The sequence below is a fragment of the Papio anubis genome, chromosome 7, assembly GCF_008728515.1.
Source record: "Papio anubis isolate 15944 chromosome 7, Panubis1.0, whole genome shotgun sequence".
Classification (NCBI taxonomy): Eukaryota; Metazoa; Chordata; class Mammalia; order Primates; family Cercopithecidae; genus Papio; species Papio anubis.
The window spans coordinates 94,542,304-94,557,402 of NC_044982.1; the positions used below are offsets into that span (position 1 = coordinate 94,542,304).

The 15,099-nt window shown below is 34.6% G+C and overlaps 1 protein-coding gene across 3 annotated transcripts in view; it reads right to left on the reverse strand.

Moving 5' to 3' along the window:
- Positions 1–15,099, reverse strand: part of MCTP2 (multiple C2 and transmembrane domain containing 2) — a 264,097-nt gene that overhangs the window by 41,922 nt on the left and 207,076 nt on the right. For all 3 annotated transcript variants that reach the window (XR_002523209.2, XM_009210961.4, XM_031668311.1), the window contains 2 exons: positions 4,257–4,379; positions 1,557–1,598 (listed from right to left, as the gene is read on the reverse strand). Coding sequence is in view for 2 of the 3 variants with exons in the window: in XM_009210961.4 (XP_009209225.2) it covers positions 1,557–1,598; positions 4,257–4,379 (165 nt within the window). In the remaining variant the exon portion in view is untranslated. The remainder of the gene's footprint in view (positions 1–1,556; positions 1,599–4,256; positions 4,380–15,099) is intronic.

Here is a 15,099-nt window from a genome sequence, read left to right on the forward strand (position 1 = left end):
GTTAATGAGGTGACTTTTGGAAAGCCTTTAATGATGGGGGAGCTGGTGGCTAGGGGAACCAACCATGTGATTAGAAGGTTAGAGCTTTCAGTCCTCCCCAGCTCTGGCCTGCAGGGAAGGAAGAGGGGGGCAGAGATTGACGTGAACACCAATGCCCAAAGATTTAGCCAATTATGCCTATGTAATGAAGCCTCCATAGAAACAAAAATACCATATTCTGGAAGCTTCTGGGTTGGTGAACACATGGAGGTGCTCCAGGGTGTGCCCAGAGAGGGTGTGGAGGTTTCACACCCATTCCCCCATCCATTGCCCTGTGCATTTCTTCCAATTGGCTGTTCCTGAGTTGTGTCCTTTGTAATAATCAGTAAATATAAGTAAATATTTCCTTAAATTTTGTGAGTCATTCTAGAAATTCATTGAATCCAAGAAAGGGGTTGTGGGAACCCCCACCTGATAGCTGGCCAGTCTGAAGAACAGGAGGCCTAGACTTGTAGTTATCACCTCATACAGGTTTAAAATAATTTCATTAATACTTCTGTTTTTTTGGTAAAACATCCCATTATAAACCTTATTAACTTAGCTTTCCTTTGACAATATTCAATGATTTAATCATTCAGAAACCGCTAACATGAAGACATCAAGAAGAAACTTGCGTCTGTGCAACCCCTTTTCTGAAAAAGGTCATTTTTCCTTTAAAAGTATTATAGTTGATTTTATTATTTTGCTATTAATGATCCTCTTAACACAACAAATAAGATTTACTTTGTAATCCACCCCATTTGCTTCAAATGGGCAAAACCATCTGGTCCACTCAATTAATTTTAAGGCTCTTTGTATCATAGAGCCAGCGTCTTTGAATACATTTCTATTCAATGGGCATTTACCCGGGATACTTACTCTCAAGGTTTCCCCTTTTGCCCTTTTCTCTCCACAAGCCTCCTACATGTTACCATCCCTCGCCCCAGATACCCACAGGTTAAGGAGACTGGAAGTCCATTAAGCTAGTAGCATTTCATTTGGCATTTCACTTGTTTCATTTTATTCCAGAAGGTTTGTCTGAAAGCGTAATGACAACAAAAGCAGCAGATTTGAGAGATTCTCCCAGGAGAAGGAAAAGGACAGATGTACACAGACATATAGCTGAAAACACTGCCAGGAACAGCTGGGAAAATGACAGGCACGGAAGTGGGTGACCACCCCACAGAGTGCAGACATGAGCCGAAAGAAACAGCAATTTCACTTGATTTACTTTTGACTTCCTAGGCTACCTTTTATCTCTGAAGGGGAAGGCTAATCTTGGCTTGCATCCAATAAAAGGCCTCCTATAGTTATGCTTTTTATAACATTTCAATTATTCCTTCTATTTTACCCTTTTCAATGTCACTTTAAAAAATCTTAAAAATGGATATCCTTTTAAAAAGTTACAATAATATTACTATACTGGTAACTCTATAATACAAAAAAAAAAAGTGGGGGGAGAGAGATTCGACCTGGAGGAATGCTATCTGTTGACAGCACTAGTGTTTTTTTGTGTGTTCTTTCTTGAACATACGCACCTTGTCATCTTCATCCTCCTCGTCATCTATGTCTGTGCTCTCCTGAAAGGAAATCCCACAACGTGTTTATAAAAACATCAACTGAAATTAACAAATGCAAATTAGACACATTTTAAAGCTTGCCTACAGACTTTAAGCATTCATATTTTTGAAATGCATTATAACCTCTTAAAAAATAACTCTTTTAAAGTTCAGGGACACTGTGGCAGGACTCTAAACAGTAAGCATAATCTACATAAAACTGTTGACTATAAATAAAACTATTAGGCCAGTGCCCTTTGAAGGCAGCCAGCTTTAAAAATGCATTGCTGAGTTGTACTTTCGGTAAACAGTGTTGTTCTTATTCTGACAAATGAACCAACTGCTAAGTTAAGGCTGAGAATACCATACTCCACTAGTGCTAGGCTCATTGTTATTATAATGACTGCTGTCTCCCTTTGGGGCCATTACTGAAACATTAGACAGTATAAAATGCATTAGTCTGAATATAATCAATCTTAAAAATAAGTTACAGGTTTCACTGTGGCATTATTATTTTACTCTGGGTTTAGGGTTAGAAGGGGCAGGTGAGGGAAGGAAACTCAAGGCTCAGAGCTGGACTGAAGGGTGCCTGGCTTTAGCTCAGGTGCCACAGCACCAGCTGTACTGCTAATGGGCTTGTTTAATGTAAAAATCGTGGCTATTTAATGGCCAGAGTTTGATCATAGCACCACAATGTTTAAAAACTAATATCTGTTGGTACATAATAAAATAGGGTCAGTAATTTGGAAAGAAAGCTCAGTATTAGACAACAGGTTCTATATTCAGCTTGAACACTTGCATTTCTGCTTAACCTTGCAAAAGTCAGGCATGCTGTTCAGATGTCATTGTTCCAATAGTAAAAAGAATTGACAATATCATGCTCTTAAAAAGGAGTAACTCTGAAGTATCCAGAAAATACTCTGCTACATTCCATAAAACCACGGAGCAGTCATCAAGAAATTTCTTCAGGGCCAGTATAGCCCTACCTTCTAGAATTCTCACAAGATGCAGTCAGCAGTTTGTATGGTACTCATGGGTCATCTGGGGAACTAACCTATTCACAATTGGCAGCAAACATGTCTCATGAAAGCCAGTGGATAAACAGGAAGGTAATGAAAACAGGCTATGGGAGGGAAAAAACGCTATATTTAGGAGAAGTCTTTAGCTTGGGACATGGTTTCAATAGTTTTTGCTTTGTGACTTTAAGCAAATCACTTTATCATATGCACTGTAGTTTCATAAGACATAAAATGAAAATAGTTCTTGCCTCTTTCATAGTTGTGTTATAGAACTAAATTAGGTAATTATTTTCAATGTTTGACAAATAAAGGCTTTATACATACATACATACACACTTGTGTGCACATAGGTATATTAATATGCACATGTATGCTAGTATATGTACATGCTCACACATATATGCACACATATGCACATACTATAAACATATATACACAGTGGGCACATAAAACCTGCATAAGCATTGTAAAAATATTTGTTGACAACACAGATATTAGAGATGTTTCTTTGCAAAAATTTCCATTATCTATAACTCTGTGAAACCTAGTCCTTAAATGGATCTATTAAAGTCATTCATTTATTAGCTGGTTCTATTTTCTCACTGATATGTGTTCATGCCTATTGCATTAAATAATTAAAACATTAAAATTAAAGCATTAAAAATCAAACAGAATAGAATTTTGAAATTGCCTGAAAGTAAATTTTGAAATTTTCCTCTTGCCACAGTACTCATTTTCCCCACTTTCCTTCCTTCCTCAGTGAAACCAGAAACCTCCCTTAAGTCCATTATGAGGACATAAGGAAAAATAAACAAAAACAGTCAGGATTTGATTGACTCTTGGGAAACCAAATGTGAAGCTGATCTATCTAGAAAGGAAATTAATCAAGGACTTTAGATTTTTGTTTAAAAAACTTGGTTCTTGAATCTGGAATGCCTAGATTATATCATTAAAGGAAAAAAAAGCCTACAAATACAAGTTCCTGGCCACCTAGAGCAGAAAAAGATCTTATAGGGTGCAGTGAGGGGGCCAGGGGCAGGAGAGTCAGAGTGGAAGTGGGATCAGTAGATGCAGAGTGATGTCTTTGAGAAAGGGTCTTGCTTTCTTCAACAAGACAGGAAGTTTGGGAATTTCCAGACAAATGTGGGCACCTGCAAATAGATGGGTCTAAGCCCACCCGCTCTCTGATTGCCCTGGGAGTTGACAAGCCTCTGGGAATCTCCTGAGCCTTCAAGCCAGAGAGAACACTGCATAAGATACCTTCATGGAAAGGCCAGAGTTAGCCCTGCAGAGCTCTCTGCATGCCCAGCAACGGCCCACAGAGGCAGCAAAGGTCTCGTTGGTGATTGAGGAGATTGTACACAGGAACTCTACAGAGAATCATATGAGCACACAGACATGTGCTACCAGCATGGAAATAATAACCATGAACCAGAGGCTCCCCTCAAGCAGGCCAAGACTCAGGAACATAAGATGCCACAGAAAGAAGACTCCAGATTACACATGATAGAAGACCTCCACTGCAAAATGAGTGCATTTGTAGGGCTGCCTGACATCTCAAACGAAATGGACTTGGGCCATGATTTGGTGGTGGTGGTAGTTTGTTGTTGTTAACACATTTCTCGGCAGTCAAATGTCAGAACTCCGAATCCTTGCTTACCTGGCTGTCCTGGATGCTGCTGACCTTGCCTTTCACAGGTCTGATGAAATTGTAGACAAAGATCAGCAACAATGCCAAAGGGATCATATATAGCTCAAAATTCCAGACAGTGATCAAAAATACCTGATTGAAAGACAAATAAGAACACATGACTGCTTGAAAAACACTAGGGGAGCAATCAAATTCCTATGCATTGACATAAGGAGATTCAATTGGGCTATCTCTAGTCACTTTCAGAAACATTTTCAAACAGGTACACACACACACACACACACACACACACAATGATCAACTCAGTTTTAGAACTGGTAGTATAGAAAGAGCTGGTTAGTCACGCTCTGGAATAGACAGATACAGTTGCTTCATACCTGAAAAGCCCATGGATTTTAGTGTGCCAGAATTTATGGAAAATAGTATGGAAAAAGTCCAAGGTCACAAAGAGGCAGGCCACAGGCCCAGTTTGGCCAAAAGTGAGGTTTATTTGAACAGGAGAAAGCCATTACTTTTTCAGTTGGCTGCCAATATTGAAAAATCCAAATATTTCAGAGAAAGACTTTGGATTTCCAAACTTTTGTTAAAATCCTTAAAATCTACCAATTTTGAGACTCTATGGACACAAGAAAATGATTGGCTAGCATTGTCTACATCAGAAAAGGTATTCTTTTAGCTGCCCAATTTCTGTCAACCTCTGAAATTTGTGACTCCTCACATAGAAAGGCAAGTGACAATTTCAGACTGAGTCCAACTGCCTATGCTACAATGGTTACTAGAGACATGAATGCAAATGAGATGGTTCTACCTCCAAGAAACACACTAATTAGGATAAATAAGGTGAGAACACCTTTTAATTATGAGGCAGGAGTGAAATCTGGGGTAAATTACTTCAAAATTTGAGTTTTACTTTCTTTTCAAACTCACAGGGAGTCTAGAAGATGAAATAAGATAATTTGTGGTTATCAGCTGTCTGTAAGTGCTTGAAAAAGTCACTGCTATAACATATCAACTTAGAAAAGGCAAATTACTGCATCTTAAATATGAAATCTTCCTTTCCAAAAGCAATACTGTTTTATTGCTAAAAACTTTTTCTAACATTTAAAAATTTTCTCTTTGTGGCTATCATATATTGCTTTTATATTTTTGGTGCCCATTGTAAATAAAATCACTTCTTCCATTATGTTTTTCAAACTTGTCATTATTTACATATAAAAGCAAATAATTTACATATATGTTTTTAGCATTAGCAGCCTTACTAAATATTCTTTATTGTATCAAATAGTTTATTCCATTCCTGTGAGGTTTCTAAGAATATAGTCACATAATCTACAAATAAGGATCCTCTTCTGTTTTCTTTCTTTTATTTTTACCTTTGTTTTTTTCTGCTTGATTTCGTTACTCCTACAAAAAATTGTTAAACTGTTCAGAAGGATATCATTGTTTAATTCTTGGCTTTAATGAAAATACTTCTAGAGTGATAAATCATATCACATTAAGAACACACACACAAACCATTTTTAATACCAGAAAATTTACATATAGGTGATCATTATTCTTTATATCTTTGAAATGTTTTATAAATACTCTTTCATATCTGTTCCAAACCTAATAAAAACATGTTTTAAACAAAAATTTGTCCAGCAATTTTAACAAGGGTATAATTTTTAAAATCAAGAATGGTTGGTAGCTAACTGTTCTTTCAGTATCCTCTGAGATAAGGATGGTTCTATCCTTTTCATTTAAAGACACCAATATGGTGATGTGTTGTATTTGTAATTTCATAATTTGAAGCAATCTTGTATTTCTGGGAGAAACTCCTTCACTGAGGTAAAACCGTGTTGTTGTATTTTATTTTCTAATACTTAAAGATGTTTTGCATAGACATTCATTTTTGTCAACCTTCCTCAGTCTTATTCTTCTCACTTCTAAAGGCAACCTTGTCCTAAATTTGATGTGAATTTTTCCCACCTGAGGGCACCTTAGATATATATTAGGAATAACAAACAAAATAAAAATGTTCCTATTGTTCTGCAAATATTTTAATCAATAGTATATTTTATAGTTCTTTTCATGGTGTATACATCAATCAAGTACATTTATTTTAACTAATATAGTTCCCATTCAAATGAATGCTTTGCAAGTTGTCAACTCTACTCCCTTATCAATGCAAACATGGGCTGAAATAGCGGTTTTATGTAATCAAATATATTAGTATTTTACATGAGGATTTGTGCCTTTAATGTTCAGTGTTCTACCTAAGAAATCATATTCTACCTTGAGTTAATACAGCTATTTCCTTGTGTTTTCTTCTAAAAGATAACCGTGTATGATCTTTATTCTGTCTCAATTTTGGTTTTGCTTTCATTTTTTCTTTACCTCAGGCAATTCAATGTCAACTTTTTCCTTATAGCCATCTTTTACAGCTAAATTCCTGTAACGATCCCCATTTTTCTCGTTAACCTACATTGCTACTTCTGTCAATATACCAAGTTCCCACATGAATTTGTCTATTGTTTCTGAGCCCTTTCAATTCTCCATTGATATATTTTCCTATATTTTACCAAGACCACATTTTTAAACTATAATTTAGTAACCATACAATATCTGAGTGTCCAAGTCTCTTATTACACACTCAAAATGATCTTGGATATTTTTTCACCCTTTACTCTTCCACATGTATTTCAGAATTAATTTATAAATTTCTATACAACTCAGAAAAATTAAGACTGAGATTGTCTTTATAATTTAAAGATAATTAGTATCTTGATATTGACATTTCATAATGATTATTTCTCTACATTCAGAACTTCTTTCAGGTATCTCAAAATATATTATTTTCACTGTACTAATTTTCCATGTTTTTTTAAGTAACTTGGATTATAAACAGCAATGGAACAATTTTAAAGTTTATCATTTAATTGGTTAATGCTGGGTACAGAAATACTAATTTTTATACATTGTTCACTTTCTTTCGGAGCCCTCTTATTAGCTGTAAGAGACTGCAAATACCTTCTTTTTTTTTTTTTTTTTTTTTTTTTTTTTTTTGAGACGGAGTGTCGCTCTGTCACCCGGGCTGGAGTGCAGTGGCCGGATCTCAGCTCACTGCAAATACATTCTTTTGTAGATCTGATGTAGAAAATCATATAAATTGTAAATCATGATGATTTTCCTTCACCTTCTTCCATTCTGTACTTTTCTCCTAGTGCTAAACCTTTTTTTTTGATGTGTAAGTGTGAAATTTTTGAAATACTTTTTGGATCAATGAAAAAAATCAAACCACACTGATTTCCTCCAGTGTGACTTGCTCCATCAACTTTCCTTTATTTAAAATTTTATAATATCAAATATATAATCTTTTCCTATATTTTTCTATCTTTTCAAACGTTTCTTTTTTTATAAAATAAAACATAGCAAAAAGTAGAGCCAACAGTAATTTCTTTATTAGGTAAAGCTAGAAATTTTCCTATTTGTTACCTATTTCCCTTTCCCTATTAAATTTTTTTGGGAATTGAGGGTTTTAACTATATACTAAATGGTGGTTGTTTCTAAATGCCTGTCTACTGGGTAAATGGACTTTATTATTATTTTAAATTGCTAAATGTAACTTCAAGTAAGAAGAGGCTGACGTAAAGCTATGGAGAAAAATCAGGACACATCATTTTAAATTTGCTTTCTTCATTTTAAAACTAAATATGTCTTTGAAAAAATTACTTGAACAGCTACCAGTATTAAGGAGATGGTTGTTTTAAGTAAACACCTCATTTGCCATAGCATTTGCCTCTATCAGGAATACTTAAGCAATCCTAGAAATGTTTTACAACAAAAATTGAGTTATATTTAAATATCACATTCAAATAACCTAAAACCCTTTTAGAGTGAGACCTTAGTGCCTTTAGATATATTTTAAATCAATGCATAATTCCCATTTCTGTAGTAAAGAACTGATTTCCTAACAAACATATCTTTCAGGAAAAGCAAATATAAACCCTAGAAAAATATTTTATTTTAGAAAAAAAGCGTAATTATCTGAGCATCTTCAAAGAAAGAAAGAGAGTTGTAACTTTGAAAGAAGGGATCAGATCTGCATGGAATTAATTAAAAATGTTTGTATCTTTGATCCAAGAGCAGCTGCAGTCACTCTGATAGTACCAGTTGTATAAAACTCCAATGAAAATTTGACCATTACTTCTGAATGGAGGAAACAGGAATGCACTCAAGGACAACCAAGACCACTGGAGAGTGCAGAGGTACACTGAAAGGAGAGTGTAAGCAAAGGTTAACCCCAAATTCAGTATGTGAATGCCGCTAAAGTTGCTGGCATACATGCAGAGCACACTCAAAGCAGTCTAAGATCAAAGCTATCACCATAAGACATGTGATAAAGTTTGCATTTTGAGTCTAATAAAATTAAATGTCTTCTTTTAAAAAAAAAAAAAAAAAAGTTGTTTAGAAGAATGTAGCAGAATTTAGAGTCTCCGCAACATAGAACTGCTGATATCTAAGATACAATTCAAACACCACTCAACATACAAAGAGTCAAGAAAATGGAATCTATTTTCCAGCAAGAGACAATCAAAAGATACCAACTCCAAGGTGAACTTTATGTTGAAATTATCAGAAATGAACTTTAAAACACCTATAAAAATCATGCTCAGTGAGGCAATGGAAAATAAACTCACCATGGGTAAAACAGTAAATATAAGCATAAAATAGAAACATTAAAAAATAATTGCTCAACTAAAAAATACAACATTAAACATTTTAAAAATCAATGGATATTTTTAGTAGCAAAATTAAGAATGAAAAAGTCAGTGACTATAAAGATATCAAGAGAAATCATCAAATATAAAAGACAGAAAATAATAGAAAAAAATTAATAGAAGGTCTGGAGACCATCAAAATTTCAAAAGTTCTAACACGGGTATTTGGAATTTCAGAAAAAAAGAATGGGTAGAAAAATATTTAAAGAAGAATTGGCTGAATACTTTTCAAATCTAGGAAAAGACAAAATGTACAGATTAAAGAAGTCCAGAGGACCTCAAGAGGAGTAAATTTAAAGAAATCCAGCCTTGGGGATAAATAGCATCACCGTATTTCTGGAAAATAAAGATAATAAGAAAATGTTGATAAAAACTAGAGAGGAATGACATTATCATAAACACAACAATTTGAATCACCATAGATTTGTCATCAGAACCCACGGAGGCAAGGGGATAATACAATAGCATTTTTAAAGTACAAAACGAAAACAAAACCAAAAACTTTAGACTCGGAATTCTATATCCAGTAAAAATATCCTATAAGAATGAAAGTTAAAGGTTTAGATATGAGAAAATTAAAAGAATTTTTTATCAGTAGATATCTGCACATCACTAAATACTAAAGGAATTCTTCAAGGTGAGGAAAAAATGATACCAGATGGAAATGCAAACTTCAGGAAGAAATAAGTATCAGAAGTGGTAGATACATAAGTAAATAGAAAATATTATTTCTTTTATTTTTCAGAATGTTTATAAATGGTTAAAGCAAAGCTTATAACATTATCCTGGTGAGGTGTATAATGTATTTAGGTGTGAAACACAGGGAAACTAATATAAATGAGGTTAGAGGTAGATGGACGTTTAGACTTAGATGACATGTAATGCTTCTATGTTTTAGATGAAGTTATACAATATTAATCTTAAATTGACTGTGAAAAGTTAAGGGGAAAATATACACACATACACCTTAATACTCAGAGCAACTACATAAAAAAGGCAGGGAGGAATAAATTGTAAAAGTAAATAGATAAATGGAAATCTAAAAGTCAAAAGAAGAGAAACAGAGTAAGAAAGAGGTAAATATAAAATAATTAAAATCCAACAATACAAAAAAATACATTAAATATTAATGAAATAAAACACTATAAACAAAAAAGACAGAGATAAAATACAATGAATAACTGTGGCAAAAGAAACAAAAACAAAAACAAAGGAAAAAATGGTAAAATACAACCTAATAGAACTGAACAATATATAAGTTGAATTATTTATCGAAAATGTCTGCGCTAAGAAAAATTTAGGGGCAAATGGTTTCACTGTTGAATTCTACTCAACATTGAGAAAAGAAAGAGTATCACTTTGGAAAGAATACTTACCAACTATTTTATGAGGCCAGTATTACCCTAATATCAAAATCTGACAAAACTGTTACAAAGAAATAAAAATACAGACAAATGACCAAATATGAACTTAGATGCAAAAATCTTCAAGAAAATAGTAGTCAATTAAATCAAGAAATATATGAAACTAAATTATAACCAAGTAGAATATGTTCCAAGAATGAAAAATTGATATCATATTCAAAAATCAATGTAATTCACAATATTGACAGAATAAAGGAGAACAGGCATGTGATTATTTCAACAGATACAGAAAAAGCCTTTGACAAAAATTCAACACCCTTCTACTCTTAACAAATAATAATTGGAAGGAATTTCGTCAATTTGTTCAAGGACATCTGTAAAAATTTTGTAGGTACCATATTTGATCATACTTGGCAGGGGTTTACTGTACATAAATTGTACCTTGAGAGGTTGATTAAAAAGACAAATACAAGTTAAAAAAGAAATGACTCATGCATGCAGCCACACGAATCTTAAAAACACATGAGTGGTAAAAGCCTTCTACAAAATAGTACCTACTGTTTGATTCCATTTATATCAAGTTCTAGAACAGACAAAATTATTTTACAATGGGGAAACTTGCATGCACCCCTTAAATTAGAAATTAGGCAAGCATGTCTGCTTTTGCTACTTCTATTCGGTATTTAATGGAATGTGTTAGCCATTACAATAAAGTCAAACAATGAAACAGAAGGCGTAAATATAAGAAAAAAGGTACAACTTTTTTTAGCAGATGACATAATTTTTTAAATGTAGAAAATCCTAAGGAATCTACAAAGCAAATCCTAGAAATCACAATTAAATTCAGCAAAGTCCATGATACAAAATTATTATTAAAATATCAAAATCATTTTTAGATATTAATACTAGCAGCAAAACATTAAAAAATGAAATTTTAAAATTTCCATTTATAGTAGCACCACAAAGGCAACACAGTATTTTGGAATAAAATTTATAAAACATGAGCAAGATATCCTCACTGGAAACTATGAAATATTGTTGAGAAACATTACAGAATACGTAAATAAGAAAATAAATATGCCTAGTTCACAGAGTGGAAGATTTGGTATTGTTAAGGTGGCAGTTATTCACAAATTGACCTACCGATTCAAGCAATCCTTATTTTATAGAAATGGACAACCTGATTCTAAACACTAAATGAAAATGCAGGCCGAGCGTGGTGGCTCATGTCTGTAACCCTAGCACTTTGGGAGACCAACACAGGTGGATCACCTGAGGTCAAGAGTTCAGGACCAGCTTGGTCAACATGGTGAAACCCTGTCTCTACTCAAAATAGAAAAATTAGCCAGGTTTGGTGGCACATGACTGTAATCCCAGCTACTCGGGGGGCTGAGGCAGGAGAATCACTTGAATCCAGGAAGCAGGGGCTGCAGTGAGCTGAGATTGCACCACTTCACCCCAGCCTGGGTGAAAGAGCGAAACTCCGTCTCAAGAAAAAAAAAAATGGTTGAACTAGTTTACAATCCCACCAACAGTGTAAAAGTGTTCCTATTTCTCCACAACCTCTCCAGCACCTGTTGTTTCCAGACTTTTTAATGATCGCCATTCTAACTGGTGTGAGATGGTATCTCATTGTGGTTTTGATTTGCATTTCTCTGATGGCCAGTGATGATGAGCATTTTTTCATGTGTCTGGTGGCTGTATGAATGTCTTCTTTTGAGAAATGTCTGTTCATATCCTTTGCCCACTTTTTGATGGGGTTGTTTTTTTCTTGTAAATTTGTTTGAGTTCTTTGTAGGTTCTGGATATTAGCCCTTTGTCAGATGGGTAGATTGCAGTATGGCGATTCCTCAAGGATCTAGAACTAGATGTACCATATGACCCAGCCATCCCATTACTGGGTATATACCCAAAGGATTATAAAACATGCTGCTATAAAGACACATGCACACGTATGTTTATTGCGGCACTATTCACAATAGCAAAGACTTGGAATCAACCCAAATGTCCATCAGTGACAGATTGGATTAAGAAAATGTGGCACATATATACCATGGAATACTATGCAGCCATAAAAAAAGGATGAGTTTGTGTCCTTTGTAGGGACATGGATGCAGCTGGAAACCATCATTCTTAGCAAACTATCACAAGAACAGAAAACCAAACACCGCATGTTCTCACTCATAGGTGGGAACTGAACAATGAGATCACTTGGACTCGGGAAGGGGAACATCACACACCAGGGCCTATCATGGGGAGGGGGGAAGGGGGAGGGATTGCATTGGGAGTTATACCTGATGTAAATGACGAGTTGATGGGTGCTGACGAGTTGATGGGTACAGCACACCAACATGGCACAAGTATACATATGTAACAAGTAACAAACCTGACGTTATACACATGTACCCTAGAACTCAAAGTATAATAATAAAAAAAAAAAAGAGGGAGAAGAACAAAAAGAGGAGCACAGCTTGAGCATGAACAAGGAATGACAAAAAAGGCCCAAAAGACTGGCAAGGTACAAAATCAACAGTTTTCTGCAAACTTCTTTGTGCCATGCACTCCTCTGGTATTGTTACTTTTATTCGTGATTAAGTATCACCTTACTGCTGATTTGTACACTGAGATTACATGGATACAGGTAACGGCCTATATATATATTTGAAGCAAAGTAAAAACATTTAGAAGAAAAAAAAAAAAAAAAAGGAAGAAAGAAAAAGAAAATGCAAATGACATACAATAGTCAAAACAATTTTACCAAATAACACACTAGCTGACTTCACAAGTTATTATGAAGCTGTAGCAAAAATAGAAGTAGTGCTGGTGAAAAGACAGACTTATACATCAATGGAATAGAAGACAGAGTCCAGAAATAGATCCACATAAAAGTGGTTGATTTTTAAGAAAGTTGCCAATGTAATTAAATGGAAAATAATTGGATTTTTTTTAAACAGTGGCACTAGAAAAACCAGATATATGTATGGGGAAAAAATCACCTACTCTTACCACATAACATACCAAATTTAACTCTAAATGGATTATACATCTAAATGTGAATTCTAAAATTTTAAGACTTCTAAGAAAAAAGGATAGGAGAAAAACTTGCCATCTTAGAGTAGGCAAAGATTTCTTAGGACACAAAAAATATAAAGAGTAACATAAAAATAGAAAAAAAAATAGGCTGGGAGTGGTGGCTCACCCCTGTAATCTCAGCACTTTGTGAGGCCAAGCTGGGAGGTCTGTTTGAGGCCAGGAGTTTGAGACCAGCCTGGGCAACATCACAAAAATGAGCTGGGTATGATGGCATGTGCCTGTAAGTCTCAGTTACTCAGGAGGCTGAGGCAAAGAAATCACTCAAGCCCAGAGGCTACAGGCTGCAGTGACCCATGATTGCACCATCGTATTCCAGCCTGGGTAACAGAGTCAGACAGCAACCCCCCCACCACACACACACACACACACACACACACACACACACACAAAGACTTCATCAAAATATACTCCCCTTTTGCTCTTTGGAAGGAAAGGAAAGGGCAAATCACAAAATGAAGAAAATATTTTCACTACATATACTGAAAGGGAACTTGTTTCCAGAAGACAAAAAAATTCTTATAATTTAATAAGATGACTCAATAGAAATGGGCAAAATATTTGACCAAATCCTTCAAACACAAAAAGCCATATGAATACCTACAAACACATAGGAAGATATCCAACATGATTATGCATTAGGAAACCACAAATTAAAACCACTACAAAATCTGATTTCACATGTATTAGAAGGGCTAAAATTTAAAGCATTGGAAATATAAAGTGTTGACAAAAATGTGGAACAACTGCAGCTCTCACACATCCTTGGTAAAAACACAAAATGGTACATCCAATTTGAAAAACTGTATGGCAGTTTCTCAAAACATTGAACATATATTTATCATAATACAGCTTTTCTACTTCTGTTTAATATGTCTCACAAAAGTCTTGTCCACAAATGTTCATAGCACAGCAGCATTATTCTAAATAACCAAACTGGAAATGGCCCAAATGTCAACCAAAAAGTGAATATATCCATACAGTAGAACAATACTCAGAAACACAACAGAAAAATCACGTATGTTAGGACCATTGCTTGAAGCTTGGTTTCTCTGGCACCAAGGAAACTTCTTACTCTACCATGCATGTCTTCCCAGTATGTTCCATGACACAGGTGCAGAGGTGACCAGAAAGTGTAATTTCAAAATACTGCCTTAAATTTTCAGCTGCAAATATTTCTTCATTTTCTATTCTAAAATTTATCTGCAATAGTTTTTATGAAAATATATACATGCTAAATCTCAGATAGGAGAAAGTGACTCTGAAAAGATTATTTTTTTTCTGAGGAAAACCCTAAAGATCAAAATACCTTCAAGAGTCTGTGGCTCCAAGCTAGCTGTGACTGAAGAACTTAGCTAGCATTGCCATAGACACTTGAACAAATCTAACAAATCCTCTATGTATTGTTTCTTTAACGAGAAGGATGTTATCTCATGTCACAAAAATTTTAAAAGAACAAATCAGGTTATGTCTATCAGGTTTCATGATGAAGTGGTGATGAAGTGGTCTGTAACCAATTAAGTAATCAACCAAGCCATTAACTATCTTCTAAACATTCAAGAGAATGCCTCTACTAAAAAGTAGTTAACTTCAGATACCAAGTTCAATGAATGACAGGGCTGTTCCCCTAAATAC